Genomic DNA, 18882 nt, shown 5'->3' with positions numbered 1-18882 from the left:
TAAATAATCCGAGGAGATTCTCACCATTGTTGTCGTTGTCAATGATAATCCTTGGCAGAGAGAGCAGCAAATGGATATGGAGTGGGAATAAAGCGTTCCCAAAACATTCCCTCCTCTAAACATACTGCAAAGTCAAGTTGGTGTTTTGCAATTCAGTAGCCAGAGAGGCATTGAAATGTTGAACAATGTCCCCCGCCCCACCTTGGCTTGCAGTTTTCCTTTTTATGGTATTGTTGTTCCATGGAAATTTAGAGATAATTTGGCTGATGCTAATTCTTAATTGCAAATAGCTTCATCTTTCTCTTCTCTTCTTTGGATTTAAATGTTCAATTCAGAGAGGATAATACCATGGTAACCTTTTGGACAGTCTGCTTAGAAGGAACCACACAGCAGGAATTATTTAATACTGTATTGAGGCTCCCAATCTAGATATTTCATACCTTGTGTGAACAGAGAATAAATGGAGGCATTGAGAATGGTCATCACAGTAGCAGAACAGGCTCCTGCCTCAGGCAAGGCCTAAGATTGGATCCTAGACTTTTACAGCCATATTGTCTATTATGGCTTTCCTGGATTTTAGCCAGCACTTGCTTGTAGCCTCTCTAAGTTAACTCCACCCCTAAAAGGCTAAGCCATTTTGTGTATTGTTCTCTCCCAACTTGTTGAGACAACATGTCTACTATTTTATTCTTAGCTTCACTTAGCAGGGGCGGCACATTCTGTTTCACCACTTTAAGTGAAATGGGAACATGCTGGCGCCCTCTGCTATCATCACCCTTCACTGCTGCCCTGCCACCGTACCTGTCTTAACTGTGCTGCACGGAAACAGTTGGGAAACACTAGCAGTGGCACTGGCTTCAAACTAGATATTGAAACATCTCTCCAGAAACTGGTGCCACTACTGGAAGTAGAGGCAGTGGGGAGGGTGGCAGAGGCAGGTACCTCACCTTGCTTCCTCTGCTCAAGGTAGGCACCTCACCTTGCCTCACCAGTGGGCCTGGTCTGTCACTCATCCTGTAAATAGTTCCTGCATGAATAAAGCCTTTGACTTCCATTAAAAGTGATCTTTTCAATCCAATTCACCCAAGCTGCAAGGTGCGCATAGTTGACTCTGTCTTTCATTGGCTCTGGCTCCACCTACCATTTGGGTTGCCTGCCTTCTGCCCTCTTTATTATAACATGCACCAGCTACCATTGTTTCCAGCACAACATCTTCAGTGGATCTTCCCGGCCAATCTCTGTGCATAATAAGCTAATAAATCACTTAATTCAATTTCTAGGTGGCCCATTCCCAGGGCTTTTTTAATAAACAGGTAAAACACATGCATTGTATCCTATAAACACCTTGTTATATTGTTTTTTTATGCTCCGCCTCCCTGACTTTAGACTTCTGAATGCCAGTCTGAAAAGTAAATTGCATGCCCCCCCTTTTTTTTACTTGGGCAGTCCTTTAGAAAGGAAGGGAGTACCACAACTGTGGAGCAAGAACAGCTGTATATAAGGTATTTATTATGACGGTATAGTCAATAAAGTGCTGTCTGTTGATTGACAAATGGGGCGGTTGGCTATGCTGGGATGAAAAGAAATAGCTCATTGAGGCGATAGCATTTCTTAAAGCTCCATGAAACTAAATCCCCTACCTGATCTGGGCTTTTGCACAGCCTCTATCAGTGCCAGGTTTCTGGATTGGCTGCCAATAGAATCATCCAATTCCTGCCAGCTGCTAAACTCTTTCTAAGCCTGGGATCCCAGCTGGGAAATGTTCCAAACTCCTGAAAGCACACTGTGGGTTGCTTGCCTCTGTCTGCTAGCCAAGCTGGCTTTGATGCAATAGTACTTTCTGTTCTCTGGTAAACTCTTAGAAATCTAACCGGTTCTCCTCCTCCTCCTCTCTCACTTTCTATTCAATTTTTCCGGAGTCTGGCCCACAGTTTACCAGCTGTTAATCAGGAAGCAATAGGAAGGAAGATGCGTACTTACCTGTAACTGTAGGTGGCAGAAGGAATTTTGAAGTTTGGGTATGTTTTTCTCTATCTATTTTATATTATAATAATTCAATACATGTAAATAACATCACAATTAAACATCAAATTACAGAACAGAAGTGGCTATATTTTTCCATTAATGTCATTTCAAGCATTTAAGTGATTTTTCACTCTTTAAAGCGCGCGGGTGCGCATGCGCACACAAACACACACACATGCGCATGCTAACACTTAAAAAAATAAAATAAAACCAGAGTGCTAGAATAACATAATGGCTAATTGTTGTGCACCGTATCTTAGCTCTTCTATTTATTCAGCAAACTGCCACAGTCTCAACATCATCCCATCATAATCATTCATCACATTTATATCCCAACTGTCCGACAAGGAGCATAAGGCAGCATATGCCGTTCTCCCCATCCCTGTTTATCTTCACAACAACCCTGTGAGACAGTGGCGCAGCAACCCCTGCCGGCTCCTGGGGTGGAGCTTATTTTTAATAAACTGCCAGCAGCATCTCCCCAGGGTTTCAGGCAGGAATTTAGTAAGAGCAGCTGCCATATCAGCCAGGGATTGATCCTGGGACCTTGTACAAATAAAGCCTCTGCTCTGTTACTGAGCTACAGCCCTTCTCTCCTGGTGGACTGTAAAACAGAAATGCTGGGTATAAATGCATCTTTCAAACATTAATCCTTTTGAATAACCCCATGTACCTAATTCATTTATTATTTAGATTTAAAGTGACCGCAGTTGTATACATTCACAATCTGTTCCATTTACCTGTCCCAGGTTCAGTGGCGAACCTTGGCATTCCCAACTCCAGCGGCACCCTGTGCAACGCCAAAATCTGGCAGCTCTCTTGCCTTCATGGTTGCAGTTCCTGCTGCGGCATCCCAGAATCACTGTGCCTGGTGCACCCAAACAGGTTGCACTGCCTTAGATCTGGCTTTGGCAGGTTACTGTTGGAATGAAGGCCCATCAGTCTCCCCGCTGCTTCTCTGAGCTCACGCAAGAAAATGAAACCAGGACAATAACATGACAGGCAAAGGCACCCGATGAGAAGGTGTGGGCCTTGGGCAAGGGCTGTTAGCAGCAGGGCCGCGAGAGAGGAGGTGTGGGCCTTGGGAGACAACTTGTAGGGGAGCATTTAGTCCTAGACAGGAGGTTTCCCACCCCTATCTTATATAGAAGGGTTTCTCTTTAAGGTTCCAATAAACACAGCCAAGGACTCACATTTCTTTGCTGAGGGAATATATACATTTGTCATCAGTAGGTGTTTGGTTTGGTTTTCTTATTAGCTATCTGGCTTTGGTTTGGGGAGGTTGTTGCTTCTTTTGACGTGGCAGTGCTCAGGCAGTCCTGGGGCAGGTGTCCACCTTGGAGCCTTACGGAAAGATTTAGCAAGCCGCTGATTCTGCGACAAGGGAAAGTGCCTTTGCAAGTCCATTAAGGCCCTTTCTGCTGCTCTGCTGGAGGGAGAAGGGAAGGCTGGCAGTAATTTTAATGATGGATTTCATGATATAAACATCCGTCACCAGCTGCAGTGAAATTTCCAACGCTCCTTCCGTGTAGAGCATTAAAAAGCTATTAAATCCATCATTAGCAGCTCCGGAGGCAGCTAGTCTAGAGACATTAGGAGCAAGTGCTTATCGACAGTGCAAACCACCCACCAGTATTGTATTGTTTTTCAGGAATATTAGCCTCAAGGGAGACTTCTATTAGCCTCACCTGTTAGTTCTAAAAGGCTTACAGAAATCGAAGATCCAAACCCAGCTCCCTGGAGAAAGCCCAGCTGCCTGCAATTCAATTAATATCATTTGTTTTAAGAGCAGACTCAAGTCACATTAACCGTTGCCCCTCCAGCAGCATTTCAGGTTTATTTTTAGCAGTGTTGTGCACCCGAGAGGAAGGCAGGGGTGATGCACATGACCTGCTGTGTTTTTCCATGCCAGCAACCCCTAGCCCTGAACACCAGTTAAATGTATCTATGTATTGCATTTATATCCCACCATTTTCTCTAAGGAGCTCAATGTCACTTATGTGGTTCTCCCCCACAACCACTACCCTGTGAGGTAGGTTAGGCTGAGAGGCAATGTCTGGCCCAAGGTCACTCAGTGAGTGTCTGAGTGAGGATTCAAACCCTGGGCTCCCAGGTCCTAGCCTGACACTCTAACCACTATGCCACACTGCCATTGCACTGTGCAGTGGTTGCATAAAATGCAAACGCCAGCTTAACTACAGCTTGTGTTTTCAAACCAGAGGGAGGCTGGTTTGAAGGAAAACACATCAATCAACAGCAGTTCTCATGAAACTATGGGATACAGATGAATTGTGGCTAATGTCTTATTCTTCTCCGCGTCAAACACCTGCAGTGGGAACTCAGTTGCACAGCCAGCAGCTTTGGCAGCCTGACACCTATGAATGTGCAGTGTGGTTCCCAGGCTGGCTGTCAATGCACTTAAGTGCTCAAAGGCCTTCTTACATGTGAGTGGGCTTAATCTGCCAGACAATCATCTGGTGTCACTAAGTCAGGCCAAAGACAGGTGGGTTGTCCCACCCATCAAAAATAGGTCTGCAGGGGTGGGCTGCTCATCCAAAAAGGTTCCCTGTCCTTGGTCTAAGTGTCTTCTGGGTCTCCGCAGTCCAGGGCGTAGGCACACTCCTTTTTGTATGGTCTCCTGCAGGTGAGCTGAAAGAGGCCAGAGTACAAGGCAGGTGGATGCATATTCCCTCTTCCACACAACTATGACGGGAGCAAGAACCCTGGCCTCGTCATTCTTCACTAGCAGCAGTCCCACTAGCTGTATTCCACTCTCCCCAGGACCTCACAGCAGTCCCTTTTATGTACCGTTTTTCTTAAGAGTCTTCTTCCAAAAGGATGTGATGAGCTGTCTTCCTCATCCTCCTTTCCCTTTTATAAAGATTGACATTATGAGAGGGTGTGTAAAGGGTGGCACAGAACTTACTGCACTTGCATATATATTCATTACACCACTAGCAAAGTTTCAACCAGCAAATCTTTATCAGCATTGGATCTGAATTGATTTGAACTATGCGCTATTCTTGTTTTAAACTGTTTTCATTTCATATATACAATTAATTTTAAAGAACTGTTTTAAAATATGTTTTTTGTTTTACTGTGGGATGCCTCATAGGAAGTAGTTCATAAGTGAAATAATTTTTAAAAATCACAGGCCAGGGACTAGGGTGCTTTCTTCCTTGTTTATGAGTTTTATGAACCATTGTAATGCAATGGTACTATATAAATAACAATGGACAACTAATTTGCATGCAATAACAATGGACAACTAATTTACATGCTCCAATTAAGAGTCCCCCCCCCCCAAAAATAAGAATGCCCACACATTGAAAATCAGCAGCTTGTCTAGCAAATAATTGTGTGCCTGGTTTTACTGGTGGTGGGTGATTACAAGAGCTGGAGTGGCATCACAAACAGGGAAAGGCCCCAATTCAAATCTCATCTTAGCCACAAACTGATTTTGACAAGCCATTGTTCCCTTTCATTTATCTACTGGGCCTGATTTTAGACATTCTCCTCCAATTTCCAAAATGGTTTGTGGAAAGGGGGGAAGAGTGGTGCTTCTTCTGTTTAAAGAGAAAGCAATACATTTCCACTGTACCAGCACTATTCCCTTATCTGAACTAAAGTATCTCTTTGTATCAACGTGCATCTGGCATCCTGTGTTCAAGAATGTTTCTGTACAGGTAATGTATCTCCATTCACAAGAACCCTATAACAGTATCAACAACCACTAATTCATTACCTTCATGTTTCCTTGAAGGCAACTTACTTTTCCATCCTGATCTTTGGTAGTCTTAGTAGACTTTTCAGCAGATGATCAAGACACATTGGGTCATAACATTCTTCTGTGATTCAAAAGAGGAGGGTGGGGAGCCATGGCTCTCCAGATGTTGCAACTTCCATCTGCTTCAAGCTGATGGAGTCAATTACGGATGATAGGAGTTGAGAGTGCAACATCTGGAGGGCTGCAGGCTAGCCACCCTTGTGAAAGGGAAGGTCACGTCATTAAAAAAATAATTACTTAACAGAGAACACAGCACTGTGGTCTTGTGCAGATGGGGCACCCAACAGAAGCTGCTGCTGGACTGTGCTTTGAGGAAGTTATCTAATGCAGCCAAATCAAAGTCAGAAGCACAGTATGTTAGCAAGGCTGCTTTTAATAGTCATGTATGCAGGAAAGGATTATGTGGTTTAGATATTGTTAATTGGTATTACCCAGTAAGAAGTAACCTTAAGAACCTTTCACTGGCTGTAATTTCCTCAACGCTGCTCCATTTCACTTTCTCTAATATCCTTACAGAGGCTTAAAAGGAGAGGCACTTGTTAGCACAGAATGTGAAAATAACCAACTATTTCACAGGCCACAATTTCTTGTGTATATGGATTCATCAGCTATAGAATTCCTCATCAGTTAGGAGCCTGAAGCAGCATGCTTCTATTTTAGAGTGTGCATGCTAAATATCCTCCACAAAAAACACTGGGGAGGCCAGGAAAAGGCTGGAAAGAAATTTACTGCCCCTGTGTGAGATTCCAGCAGCTTTCTGGAGGAGTTTGTGTATCTAAAGACACCGTACAGGCTTTGTGAATAAAGCCTCTTTTATAAAAGGATATAAAAGCAGCCTACATTTATGCACCACTGGGGATCAAGCATAATTAGTTTACAACATGATTCTGACATCGTTTTAGTCATTAACAAATGTTTGAGAAATGCTTTATATCATTTGAAAGCTTCTAATTTTAGAAATAAGAACTCAAAATTGCTGCTTGGCACGAATGCCTCCCCAGCACTTACGTTGCTCAGATTTCACCATGAAATAAGGAGCACTGAGAGCATAACACAGAAACAAAAAAGGGACAGAAGGGGCTGCTTGGATCTGCCTCAGTCCAGTTCTTGCAGAAGCACACAATGTCCCCTTGGCATTCTTCATTCCAGGGAGAAGAATGTCTTATTGGGCGTCACTCATCAAGGGCTATGGTCCCAGGTTAGTTCAGGAAGGCGATTTCACTGCATGCCAAACCACTGTTCCTGATCCGCCCACTGGGCTGCCTCACTGTCACTGCCTTCTAGGTCACCTTCCTCTCCACTCCCTTCCATGTCATCCACGTCTTCCTCCTGAGTGGCATCCGTTGGACTTTCCTCTTTTTCCATTTTCTGCATTCCCTCCAGTGACTTTTGATCATTGGGATCCAAACTGGGGGAACAGAAAGTAAGAGAAAGACACCCTGGAGTCAGGGAGCAGTAGGAAGAACAGGACAGGCTGGCTCATACACACCTCCGTTTTAGCTCAGTGACATCTATCAGCAACCCACAGATAAAGCTCCTACAACTGTCCTTTAACTCACGGCCATCACAACAGGATTTTCCAGAAACTTACCTTAGAGCAATACTGTACTGGTCCATGGCTTCCTGGTACTCATTAACAGCCACAAGGAAGTCCCCTAACATTCGATGGAGAATGCAATCACTCTGGTTGGCAAGGGCATTCCTCAGCAAAGCTATTCCATCTTCATATTTCTGTTCTCGGCCTGTCAATAAGAAGGGTTATTTCAAGCTATTTATGCTGAGGCTATCACCCAAAAAAGAAATAATAACTGATTAACTGTATGAGGCTTTATTTTAATTTGCAGAAGTACAGATTGCCTCACAGCCAAAAGCTGATCTTGCTTTTTTATCTTGCACAACAAGATAAAAATAAGAAAAAACACAGAAGTCTATGTACCCAGCAAACTAAAACCATTTCTGCAATTATGCATTCAGATACACATTTTTTTGCAGTTAGGTTTTCAGAGGAGGAAACAGCTTGTTTCAGAGGATGCAGAGATTGTGTCTTCCTGTGACATATACAAGAAGTTGCCATCGCCATCACCCTTCTTCTGTGACAGAGAAAGAATAATGCCTGTTCTAAACCACCTAATCAACTATGGATTTGCAAACACTTTGAATTTTAAAGAGACACGTTAAAAAATATCAATTTAAAGAAAATGACAAAACCCTGCATCTCCAGTTCACATGACTTCTTGCCAAAATGGAAAGCTCGAAATGTAATGAGTAATTCAAGATGGGCATTTTCAGCTGGTAGTTCACAACAGGAGTGAGAGGGTGCTGTAAGTCTGATTATGGCTATAGTACGGAGAGACGTGGGTGAAAATTGCTGCCTTCCGCCATCTTCAAGACTTGGTGGGGGTTGCATCTGCACACATCTCTATTCATGCTGAATAAGACTTGCACACAAGAAAAGAGGAGGGGGAAAGACTTACTGAGAAGTTCTGCCTTCTTTACCACGGCTTTGATGTAATCAGGGCGCTGTGTCAGTGCTTTGTCGAGCAAGGTCTTTGCTTTCTCCTGTGCAACAGGATCTTCCAGACAAACAGTTGCCAGGAGGGTGAGTGTCTGTGCGTTGGCTCCCAGGGTTTTGTAGACATTGTTAGCCATGACTGTGGCTTCACGAAGACCATTGGATGCTAAGTAGCATTCAATGAGGCCTGAGGGTCAGAGGGGTAAAAGTCATATTTGAGAGAATATTTGGCTTTTTTTTTTTCAAAACCAGCGCTCATCTAAACAATGGTCACCAAATTTAGCACAGTAGGCTGACAGTTCACGACTTTAAGGCGGGGTCTTGGCATGTCAGAAAGACATCTCAGTGGTGACAGTCCTATGTGGGCCTACCAGAAACTTTCATTTCACTACCAGCTTTAACAACTCCTGTTTGGAGAAGTCCGTCCTTTTTACTTGCCTTCGTAGCAGTCCAGCCTGCAAGGGGCAAGCCGTATCGCTTCACGGAAGTGGATGATTGCCTCTTGCACTCTCCCCATGTTCCGAAGAGCAGCGCCTTTCAGCAGCAAAGCCTGCACACTATTGCTGTTCAGCTGAATGGCTTTGGCTCCTAAATATAGGGCACGGGAATAGCGCTTGCTGTAGAAGCTATGACACCTGCAGAAAGAAGAGGGAATTGTGGTTAACATGCTCAATCTGTTCCATCTCAGGACGACAAGCAGAGTTTTTCAGCCATGGCAGGATTGTCACTGTATTATTAAAGGGTGTGGGCAGGACATCTTGCCAAAGTAGGATGGGCTATTCTGTTATAGACTCACAGCACCCCCAAGTCCTACAACCTTCTATTTCAATTACTTTTGATGATGGGGGGGGGGGGATATACTCTCTCTCTCTCTCTCTCTCTCTCTCTCTCTCTCTCTCACACACACACACACACACACACACACACACAGGAATGATGTGTTCTACCTATTGAAAGCAGAAATGCCTATTGCTATCAGGAAATGTAATTTTAGCTTCAGCATTCTGAAATGTGACCTACTTTTTAGTGATGCCTCCAAAGTAATGAAACACATTAATAATTTTCTACTGTAGACAACCAGCTTTTAGACACCACAACAAAGTGTTTTTTAAGGGAAGATTTTAAGTACGTTTTGTAATTTTTGTAATCTGCCTTGAGCAGTGTTGCTGAGAAGGCAGTGTTACAAAATATATTAAAGGCTATTTAGCTCCCTGCAGAATTTTATTTCAGACAGTGGCTTTGGATATTTTTGGATCCAAAACCTCTTAGTATTTCAAGAATAGCAAGAGGTGCTTTGAAAGTGGCATTTCAATAGTATGCCAGTTAGGGAGACTCCAGGACATCTTACACAAAGCTTTGGTCGAACTCCCACAGACTTCAGTGAATTCACCAACTCCGTGTCAGTCAAGATTTTGCTGCCCGACACTAAGCCATTAGCAATAAACCTGAGACCATCTGACTCTCCTCATTAACAGGGTAGATTCTGCCTTCAGAAAGTTCAACGTAAAAGCCAAACAGGAGCAAGAAGCAGCCCATTACCCTGATACCACCCACGGCTCAGCATGCTGGTCAGAAATATTGAAGAGCCGGCAGCCGAGATTCTCCACATCCTCCAGGCGACCCTCGCGGGCTAACAAGTAGCCATATACATCCATCCCTAAAGACAAAGCATGAAAGAGTTGGACACACACACACAAAAGCTACAAAGGAAGAAAGATCAAGGAAAACTAGTGGACAAGACTGTTCACATCTTTCACCTAAAAGGCAGGAACAGTGCTTAGATCCAAATGTTTTCTCAACTTCTATATTCTATACACGTATCCACTAGCATAAATTCAAAATGAAGATTCAAAAATATTTTCCATAAAACTGGTTGCTCCAGTACTAATCAGTTGTCATGTATTTTCCACATTATTTGGAGCTCCACAGTGATCCAAATGTACAATTTGTGGGGGAAACAAACAGCAGACCTGCCATTCAAGGGAATCCCATTGGCTGGGAATTTGCTCAACACAAATTTGAAATATAACATCTTTTATTTGTGTACCATTAACCACAAATGTATTTCATTGAAATAATGCTGTTGTTACATCAGCTGTTTACAATATAAATGTGTCTTCAACCAATTACAAGTGTTTTTGAGGTTTAACCATTTCTGATTTTAGTTAAGTGTAAGGACAGAAGGAAAAAATCCCTCTCTTTGCCTCATTTGTACTAGTTTTTCTTTCAACCTTACCAACAAAAAATAAACTAGTGAGAATTTTTTGCTCTGTTAAAAATATAGTTAAGGTTGCAGTGTTACAAATACCTACATGGGAATTCAGTAGGATGTTTTTCTGAATAAACATGTATAGGATTGCACTATAAAAATTGAATACAAAATACAAATTATTCTAACAAGCTCTCCATATTTTCTAGAGACTTACCTTTTATCAAATAAGGATCCAACATTTGCGCCTGTTCAAATTTTAGAATTGCGTTCTTATTGTCACCCGCTCTGAAATAAAGATCAGCTAAGCTTCCTAGTATATCCACATTGTCCCTCAGCAGTGACTTTTTCTCCAGCGAGCTTTTGTGGGAAGAACAAATTGAAAGATAAGATCAATATATTGGAACCTCTTGGAGCATTCTTATTCTATTTTATGGGAAAAGCTACATTTCCTTAAGGCAAACATATCTACATGTCACAATCTATCTTTCTCCACTACAGCACGTCTAGAATCAGAGCATCTTCCACTCAAAGAGGATTAAAAGGAAGGGCACGAGACAAATCAAGTCAGTAAGAGAAAGGTGTACACTTTGCTTTCTTTCACAGTGGAACATCTCCAAATAATACTTGGGCCGCACACACTCCTCTAACAACATTAAGAATGCAACCAGAATCAACTTGTTTCTAGGTCAGCTTGGTGCCCAAGGGGTATAGACTTCTTCGCACATGATGGGAGGGGAGGAAGCCCCTGCTGCTGCAGCTGTGCAACCTGGTAAGGCGTGCAACTCTTGCTTCGGGGGGGGGGGCATGGCGGGGGCAGCGGCTGTGGCACCTTCAACAGCATGACTAATAGTTGACCACAGGTTCCCCATCCCTGTTTTAAAAGACACATATATGTGGGATTTAAATTCCACGAGCTGTTAAGCATTCAAACACTTAGCATTGTAACTGTCTTGCTGCAAAGGGGAAGTAGCCTTCAATACCCAAGTAGTATATCTTACAAGATACCAGGCTAGAGGTTCTTTGAGAAAGCTCATTTGCATTTGCTCTAGATTCTTACCAGATGGTGTTGATTGCTCGGGTATTATCACCTGTGTGCACAAATGCGTATGCCTTGATCCAGACTGAAAGCCAGTCCAAGTTTGGGACACTCTGGATCACATTCATTGTCATGGAAGCGACTTCTGCACCTTTCACTGAGAGCGACAGCAAGCCTAAATGAGAAGCAACAGCTGTTGTGACCACCATTTTGACAAAATGTTCTTGGTAGTCCCAAGGAAATTAAGTGCTCAGGCACCGACAACAGCAGATAATTGACCAAAGACTGGAGAACCTGTGATCCTCCAAATGTTGCTGGATCAGTGTTAGAAACTGAGATATGAAAGCTAGGAGCTAAATGGCACCTTAAACCTAGGCAACAACCTAGGTGCAACAGCGGAATGTCTAGGCAAGCTTTTTTAATAACAAGAATACAAAACTAAAAATGAATGAACTGCAACTAAAATATTTTGTTCATTTTTCACATGATCTAGTCCTTCCCCTGCCCACTCCCCTAATATTCTTAAGAGGATCTCTTCTCCAGTCTTCAGAGAGTAGCTGGAAATGGGGAGGCAGAAAAAGGTCTTCCTTTCCTTCCACTCTGCAGTTTTAATCTGAAATCTTAGGTGCAGTACTGCGCCCAGAGCTCAGAAACTTCTCGGGCTAATGAAATTCCATGCGGCAAAAAGCACCTAGAACAATGGGAGTTTTGAGTAGTGCTGGACTACAACCCCTATAAGTCCCAGCCAACATGGCCATTGGTAAGCGATGAGAACTGAACACCAACAACATCTGAAGAGTCACAGGTTCCCTACTGCTGGACTACAGTGATCAAGTCCTGCAGACAGGTGCATTTTGTAAAACTTATCCACACCAATTGTCTTGCCATCTCTAGCACCACACTCTTCCCTCAGATCAGAAAGAGCACTGCAATGCTATTGCTATTGTTACTGCCTCTCCCAGCCCTTACGTCTTCTAAGACACAATAAATGCAGTCATAACAAGCATCCCTTTAATGTCGTAACTCATGAGGAGGCCAATGGCGGACTGCACTAATTCATATTTTGTTCACCTGCCCATGCTAAGACTGTTCAGATATGCCAACGTCTCAATCACAATTTTCAACAATAATCATTGATCAGAAGAAAAGTGGCTACCTAGGATGGCATCAAGGGCTAGTGGGCACTGCCTCAGCACTTCTTTGTAACTCGTCACAGAAGAGCGTTCCTGACCTGCCTTCTTGTACAAATTTGCCAGCATCATGTTAATCTGCAACCCACAGAAATCCAATGATGAGAACAATCATGTTTTAATGTTGACATAAGACATAACATTTTGCACCACTTTGGATTTGTTAATTCCACCTGTTGATGCACAACTCTCTGGGCTTGCAGTTATTAATGGCAAGTTTTTACCTTTATTCAAAAAACCTGGGGATTTGTGTCAGCCAAAGGGTGTTCAAAGAATGGGTTGTATTCCGTACTAGTTTTCCTGAGGGTAGATCCACTGAGGCACAAGGCTGTCTTAGGTCTATTGATGTCAATGGATTTACTGAGTAGGAACAGCACTGGTTACAACCCTATAAATTGTATCCATATCTCAGCCAAAGGCTCCCAAGCAGCATAACTTAGCTAGGAAAGTACTACCTTTGGGGTTCTCTGTCTTGAAGGGATTCCATCAAGTATAGCAATAGCATCTTTGTCTTGCTTCAGCATTGTATAGCACTCCGCCATTTTGTACTTCACTTCAATTTCAGAAGGCAGGCACTAAAAAGACAACATACAAAATACAACAGTGGTCCAATAACATCTGGAGGGCCACAAGTTCCCCACCCTGATATATGGAGAGGATAGTCAAGATCTAGGAAAGACCAAGTTGTGTGTTGTAGGGTGCTTGGGGTTGTCAGAGGCAATCTTTACTTTTCAGGAGTTTACTCCATGGCTGGGACGCTTTCCACATACGTTATGAAGGAAAACTACAAGGCCGTAACATCTTTCTTAGGCTTCCAAGTCTCTGCCACCCCATTCTGTCTATTCAACCACATTAAACCACATTCAATTATATATTTAATTTCTCCCAGAACTCACATAAGGAGGAAAAAACTTTTCAGATATAAATGAATTCATATCTTTTGCCATGTATAATAAACAGTGAATGCAAGACTCTTGCACTGAGGCACCAAGCTATAATCAGAATTTAAGCTATGAACACCTGGCTCTGAGGAGCAGATGCAGCATTCCCAGTTGAGGGTCTCACTTTTGAAGTTTTACTCAGTGCTTTCTTCTGCTGCAAAGCCATTGTATACTTGCTGACAGCATTTCTATATTCCTTGTCATGGAAGAGAGAATCTGCATGATATACAAGAAGCTGATACTTCTGCGATGGAGAAAATAACTCACTGTAAGAAACACAAGACAAACCAGTGTTAGCTGACCACATGAGGAAATCCTGGAGCAAACATCCCTGAACTACTGAAAGGTGAAAACAATAAACAGAAACGTGTCTGTACAGTGGTGCCTCGCAAGACGAAATTAATCCGTTCCGCGAGTCTCTTCGTCTTGCGGTTTTTTCGTCTTGCGAAGCACGGCTATTAGCGGCTTAGCGGCTATTAACGGCTTAGCGGCTTTAAGAAAAAGGAAACAAACCCACAAGAACTCGCAAGACGTTTCGTCTTGCGAAGCAAGCCCATAGGGAAATTCGTCTTGCGAAGCACCTCAAAAAACAAAAAAACCCTTTCGTCTAGCGGGTTTTTCGTCTTGCGAGGCATTCGTCTTGCGGGGCACCACTGTATTCAGAAACCACCTGTCCATTCCATTTTCTGACTATGCAATGCTATCCTACAATGCTATCATTAAGCATCCCCAAAATCTATAAAGTTGCTAAACTTTATCTGTCATCCAGGAAACTATGAACTTATCTAGTGACCTTAAGCAAACTATTATTTCAAGATACCTCTTCCAACTATTATTATTTATTAAATTTCTATACCACCCTTCATCTGAAGGTAACAGGGCAGTTTATTAGTAGTACTATTAGTATTACAAATAGGGAGGGACCTACAGTGGTACCTTGGTTTACAAACTTAAGCTGTTCCAGAGTCCCATTCTTAAACCAAAGCGTTCTTAAGCCAAGGCATGCTTTCCTATAGCAGTGGGGGACTCAATTTACAAATGGAACACACTCAACAGGAAGTGAAACATGTTCTGCTTCCAAGGCAAAGTTCACAAACCAAAACACCTACTTCTGGGGTTGCAGCGTTCTTAATCCAAGTTGTTCATAAACTAAGCTGTTCTTAAACCAAAGTATCACTGTACTTATAAAGCTTTTGTAAGATTTACTGAGATAACAACGATAAAGAGCTTTGATAAAGCATCACATAAATGCTATCATGCTTGGTTGGCATCCATCTGTCTCGGGAGACAATGGAGGATTGAGCCTTTGGGGGTGAGGTCAAGCTGCTGGAAGGTTGCAGTGCCTGCTGTGGCTGCAGAGACAGATGCGGGATACACATGTTTTGTTGCAGTTGGGGCAGATGAAGGCGTTCAGTTGTGATGCTGCAAATGCACCATGGCGTTTCTTTTCTTTGCACTCCTCTGAGCGGTCATTTCTCCTTTGGTCACTGCTATGGATACACAACTTGGCTGCCTGTCTACTGTGAAGATGACCATGGGTAAGCCAGCCACTCGCTCTCCACTCTCTGAGCCTAACCTACTCTACAGAATTCTTGTGAAGATAAATGGAAAGGTGTGTGTCCCTGAGCCAATTGTCCCTGTTGGTGCCTTTTGCACTGATGCTGAAGATGCCTTTTTTAAATACACTAGTATTCTATAGGGTTCAACTCATTTCCAAGGTCTCTTGCACTTAAATCCTGGAGAGGAGAGAAGGGTGAAGGGTAAATCCTGGAGAGAAGGGTGAAGCACATGTACATTGAGATACCATGCAGTGCACAGCTTGCCATTTCACACACGCCACAGGCGTTCAAATGTATTGGAACTACCAATAACCCACAGTAGGGAAATTATGTTTTTGATGGTCTAATTCTTAACCCAAAGTACCAGCGCCCTCTAGGCTTTTAAATCAGTATGGGTAGGTGTAGCAAGCATGTCAGTTATTTCAACAAAAAATAAAGTCTTGTAACACCTTAAATTCGAAACAGGTTGATTAAATGAGCTTAATCTTTTGAGAATACATTAATTTGTGCTTAGTTAATGTAAAAATGCCCAAAAACTGTTTAAATACATGCAGCGCAGGCCTATGGATGTTTACTGGGATTTACTACTGTGTTTAGGAAGTGTGCAACAAACTGCAGCCTGAACAGATTTAGTGTAGTCCTCTTAATTAGCCGCGTGAAGTATTATCAGCAGTCATTGGGTATCAGAACTGGCACTACTGCAGGTGCCACATAATAGCTGTTCTTCTAACTCTGGTCATTTAGTGTGGCAGCACCAGCATTTTGGATCTCCCTGCCTATTGAAGTCAAGCAGGCGCCATCACTTTCGCTTTGCGGCACCTGCTAACAACATTCCTGTTTAGACAAGTCTACCCAGATGCTTAGAAAGTTGCGGCAATTTTAATCTGCTTTAGTATTTTAACCTTTGTATGTTTTAAAGTCTGGTTGTGAATTTTTCTTGATTTTACTGTTTTGTCTTCCGTAAACCACTCTGATGGTTTTTTTACAATGACGTAACGTATAATTTTTATGAAATAAATAAACACTATAAAGAAGGATGGAAGAGGGAAAATGGGGGCAAACAACTGAAAAAATGAAAAAGGTACCATCCATGAAGATTCTATGGAGTTATTTTAATAGTGTGATCCTAAATGTGTCTACCTAGAAGTAAACCCTATGGAATTCAATAGGGCTTACTCCCAAGTAAGTAGGGTTAGTAGGAAGGAGATTAACTCTCCTCTTCTGAGTGGTTGTATCTGCAGGCAGGTTGTATTTCCTGCAAAAAATGTGGCACTGATTGCAGTCATTCATTGCAGACTCCAGGGCTAGGGAGACCTGGGTTCAAATCCCCACTCGGTCATCCCGCTCACTGGGCGACCTCAGGCCAGGGCCAGAGAGCCTATGGCCCTCCAGACATTGCAATTTAATTTCTGGTGTGCTTTTTTGCTGTTACTGATGTGTGTGTGTGTGTGCGCATCTTTATCATTAAAGACCTCATTGTGACTTATGTGGGGGCTGCTTAAATTTTGCTGCATACTTACCAAGATGGCTTTAATTTACAGCTCATGCCTACTTTCTGTTATATTTTTGCAGTTACGTAAATCTTGAGCGCGGTTTTAACTATGGGAAGGGCAGCATGCAAACAGAACGGTGATGAAGATGCTGCAAGGCTCCCCCTCTCTTTTTCTTCACTTTATTAAGTCAAAATGGTGGGAGTTGGGGGCCCAGTCGACATTTGGGGAGCCACAGGTCCCCCACCTCACACTCTCAGCACAGCCCCAGCCTACATCACTCAGCTGCTTTATTATTATTATTATTATTATTATTATTATTAAGGATTTGACTTCACTCCCAAAGGCAAACACTTCCATTGTCTCACAGGCAGATGGATGCCATTGCCAACCAACCATCTATTGTTAACAATTATAACAAAAGAAAGGGGGAAAGCGAAACTAGAAGGAGGGGGCACAAAATGGGTGCAACCGCAAATGGGTTTTTGTTCTTGTCATGTATTTTGTGTTTTGATTTTATCTCGTATTTTTATGTGGCGAGCTGCCCTGAGATCTACGGATGAAGGGCGGTTTACAAAAGAAAGCAGAGTCCCGGGCTTGGGACGAGGGTTGCCTTGAATGTCACATTTAAAAGGGGAGAGGAGGCCCCGGCCCTTCCTGGCCGAAGCCTCAGGTCAGGCGCCCTTTCGCCCAACCTCGCAGGGGTGTCGCGACGGCGGGGGGGAGCGAGGGAGCCGAGGCGGAGCAGGATGGCGCCGCTCGGTCGGGGGGGGGGAGGGTTCGAGGACGGGGAAGCGCGAGGGAAACGAGCCCTTTGTTGGGCTGCAGTCGCGGCGCCGCCGCCGCCGCCCGCCTCCTCGGGCCGCCCACCAACTCACGGGTTGTTGCCGCTCATGGTGAGCAGAAGCCCACTGAGGAGCCGCACGTTGGAGTGGAGCCCGGCGGCCGCCATCTCCCGCACATGGTCTACTACGCTCATCGCCGCGGGGGAGCCGAGAAAAGGGCGAAGGAGGAGGAGGAGGCGGCTGCGGCAGCTACGAACTCGGCGGCAGGGAAAGCTCCGGGTCGCCTCAGGAACTCTAAAATGGCGCCTCTCCGAGGGGTCCTCGCGGAGAAGGCAGCCATGACACCCGCGCAGAAAACGCCATTGCACAAAGCGCCAGCCCGACGAGGGGGGGGGGTAGGGGCTGCCCTCGACGTTCGCCTGAGTAGGATATGACCCAGTTATTCACCGCGGGAGCCGCAGCTCTAACTCTGGTCTCGCTATGCGCTTTTAAAAAAAGATATGCTGTATATTCTTCTTCACGCAAAAAAGCGCGATAAGAAATATAAAGAAATGAGGCGTTAGTGTAGACACCCTCCGCTAGCTAAGACCATTAGACTAGAGAGGAGGCGGTGAAAGAAAGGCCTGAGCATGCGCGTTAGGCGCCACTGCTGTACCTCCAAGGCCACAGGCAGCCCAGGCAGAGAGCGAGTGAGAAAATATCTGAGCATGCGCGTCAGGTACCCCCAGCTTGGTACAAAGCCCTTTGGCGGATTTTACCCACATTTCAATATAAAAGGCACGCCATTGGTGGAGGGTAAACACTGCTCGTCTTTAATCTGATAAAGCAATAGGACTTTCTCCTAAGATTTCACTGTTAAAACACAACTGCAGAACATTAATAAGTAAAGGGGAGATGTTAATATAAAACAAGGAACAGGAAGGTAAAAATCAGCTACTAAAAAGCTGCACAAATTTAAAGGTGTTGAAAAGAGAAAAATTGCCTCATACAAAGCCTCTTGTGAGGCGGGTTCCTCAAGAGTAAGAACATCAGAGTCCTGCTGGATCAGACCAAAGGTCCCATCTAGTCTAGCATCCTTTAAATATATTTGGTTATGGAGGCACATTTCTTGCTTAGCTTTGTTGCAGGATTTCATTATATTTATACCCAAAGAGCTCAAGCTGGTGTGCATGCTTCTCTTTTCCCCTTTTATCCTCACAACCACCCTGGGAGGGAGGCCAGGCTGAGGGTCTGTAAGTGGCCCAAGGTCACTCAGTGAACTTCACTGCCTAGCGGGGAATTAAACCTTGGTCTCTCCCAGGTCTGACATTATTCACTGCACCTCCCTAGCTCTAGCTGATTTATT

General features: G+C 43.8%; 1 protein-coding gene across 3 annotated transcripts; it reads right to left on the bottom strand.

Annotated features, from left to right (window-relative positions):
- Positions 1-6167: 6167 nt before the first annotated feature.
- Positions 6168-17873, bottom strand: ANAPC7 (anaphase promoting complex subunit 7). Of its 3 annotated transcripts, none has more exons than XM_028709171.2 (11): positions 17631-17873; positions 13828-13969; positions 13218-13337; positions 12729-12840; positions 11594-11747; positions 10751-10893; positions 9864-9981; positions 8763-8959; positions 8287-8511; positions 7404-7554; positions 6168-7220 (listed from the first exon to the last, which is right to left on the bottom strand). In XM_028709171.2, the coding sequence occupies exons 1-11, from the start codon at positions 17729-17731 to the stop codon at positions 7031-7033; spliced, it is 1653 nt and encodes a 550-aa protein (XP_028565004.1). In that variant the 5' UTR covers positions 17732-17873; the 3' UTR covers positions 6168-7030. The 3 variants fall into 3 exon arrangements, with proteins under 3 accessions (XP_028565004.1, XP_028565003.1, XP_077776847.1); XM_028709170.2 differs by having other exon boundaries at positions 13783-13969; positions 17631-17872; XM_077920721.1 differs by lacking the exons at positions 12729-12840; positions 13828-13969; positions 17631-17873.
- Between the last annotated feature and the right edge of the window lie 1009 nt (positions 17874-18882).

The sequence above is a fragment of the Podarcis muralis genome, chromosome 16 (genome assembly GCF_964188315.1).
Source record: "Podarcis muralis chromosome 16, rPodMur119.hap1.1, whole genome shotgun sequence".
Taxonomy (NCBI): domain Eukaryota; kingdom Metazoa; phylum Chordata; class Lepidosauria; order Squamata; family Lacertidae; genus Podarcis; species Podarcis muralis.
Note: the sequence above shows the minus strand (reverse complement) of the source record. Positions and strands in the feature narration are given on the sequence as shown.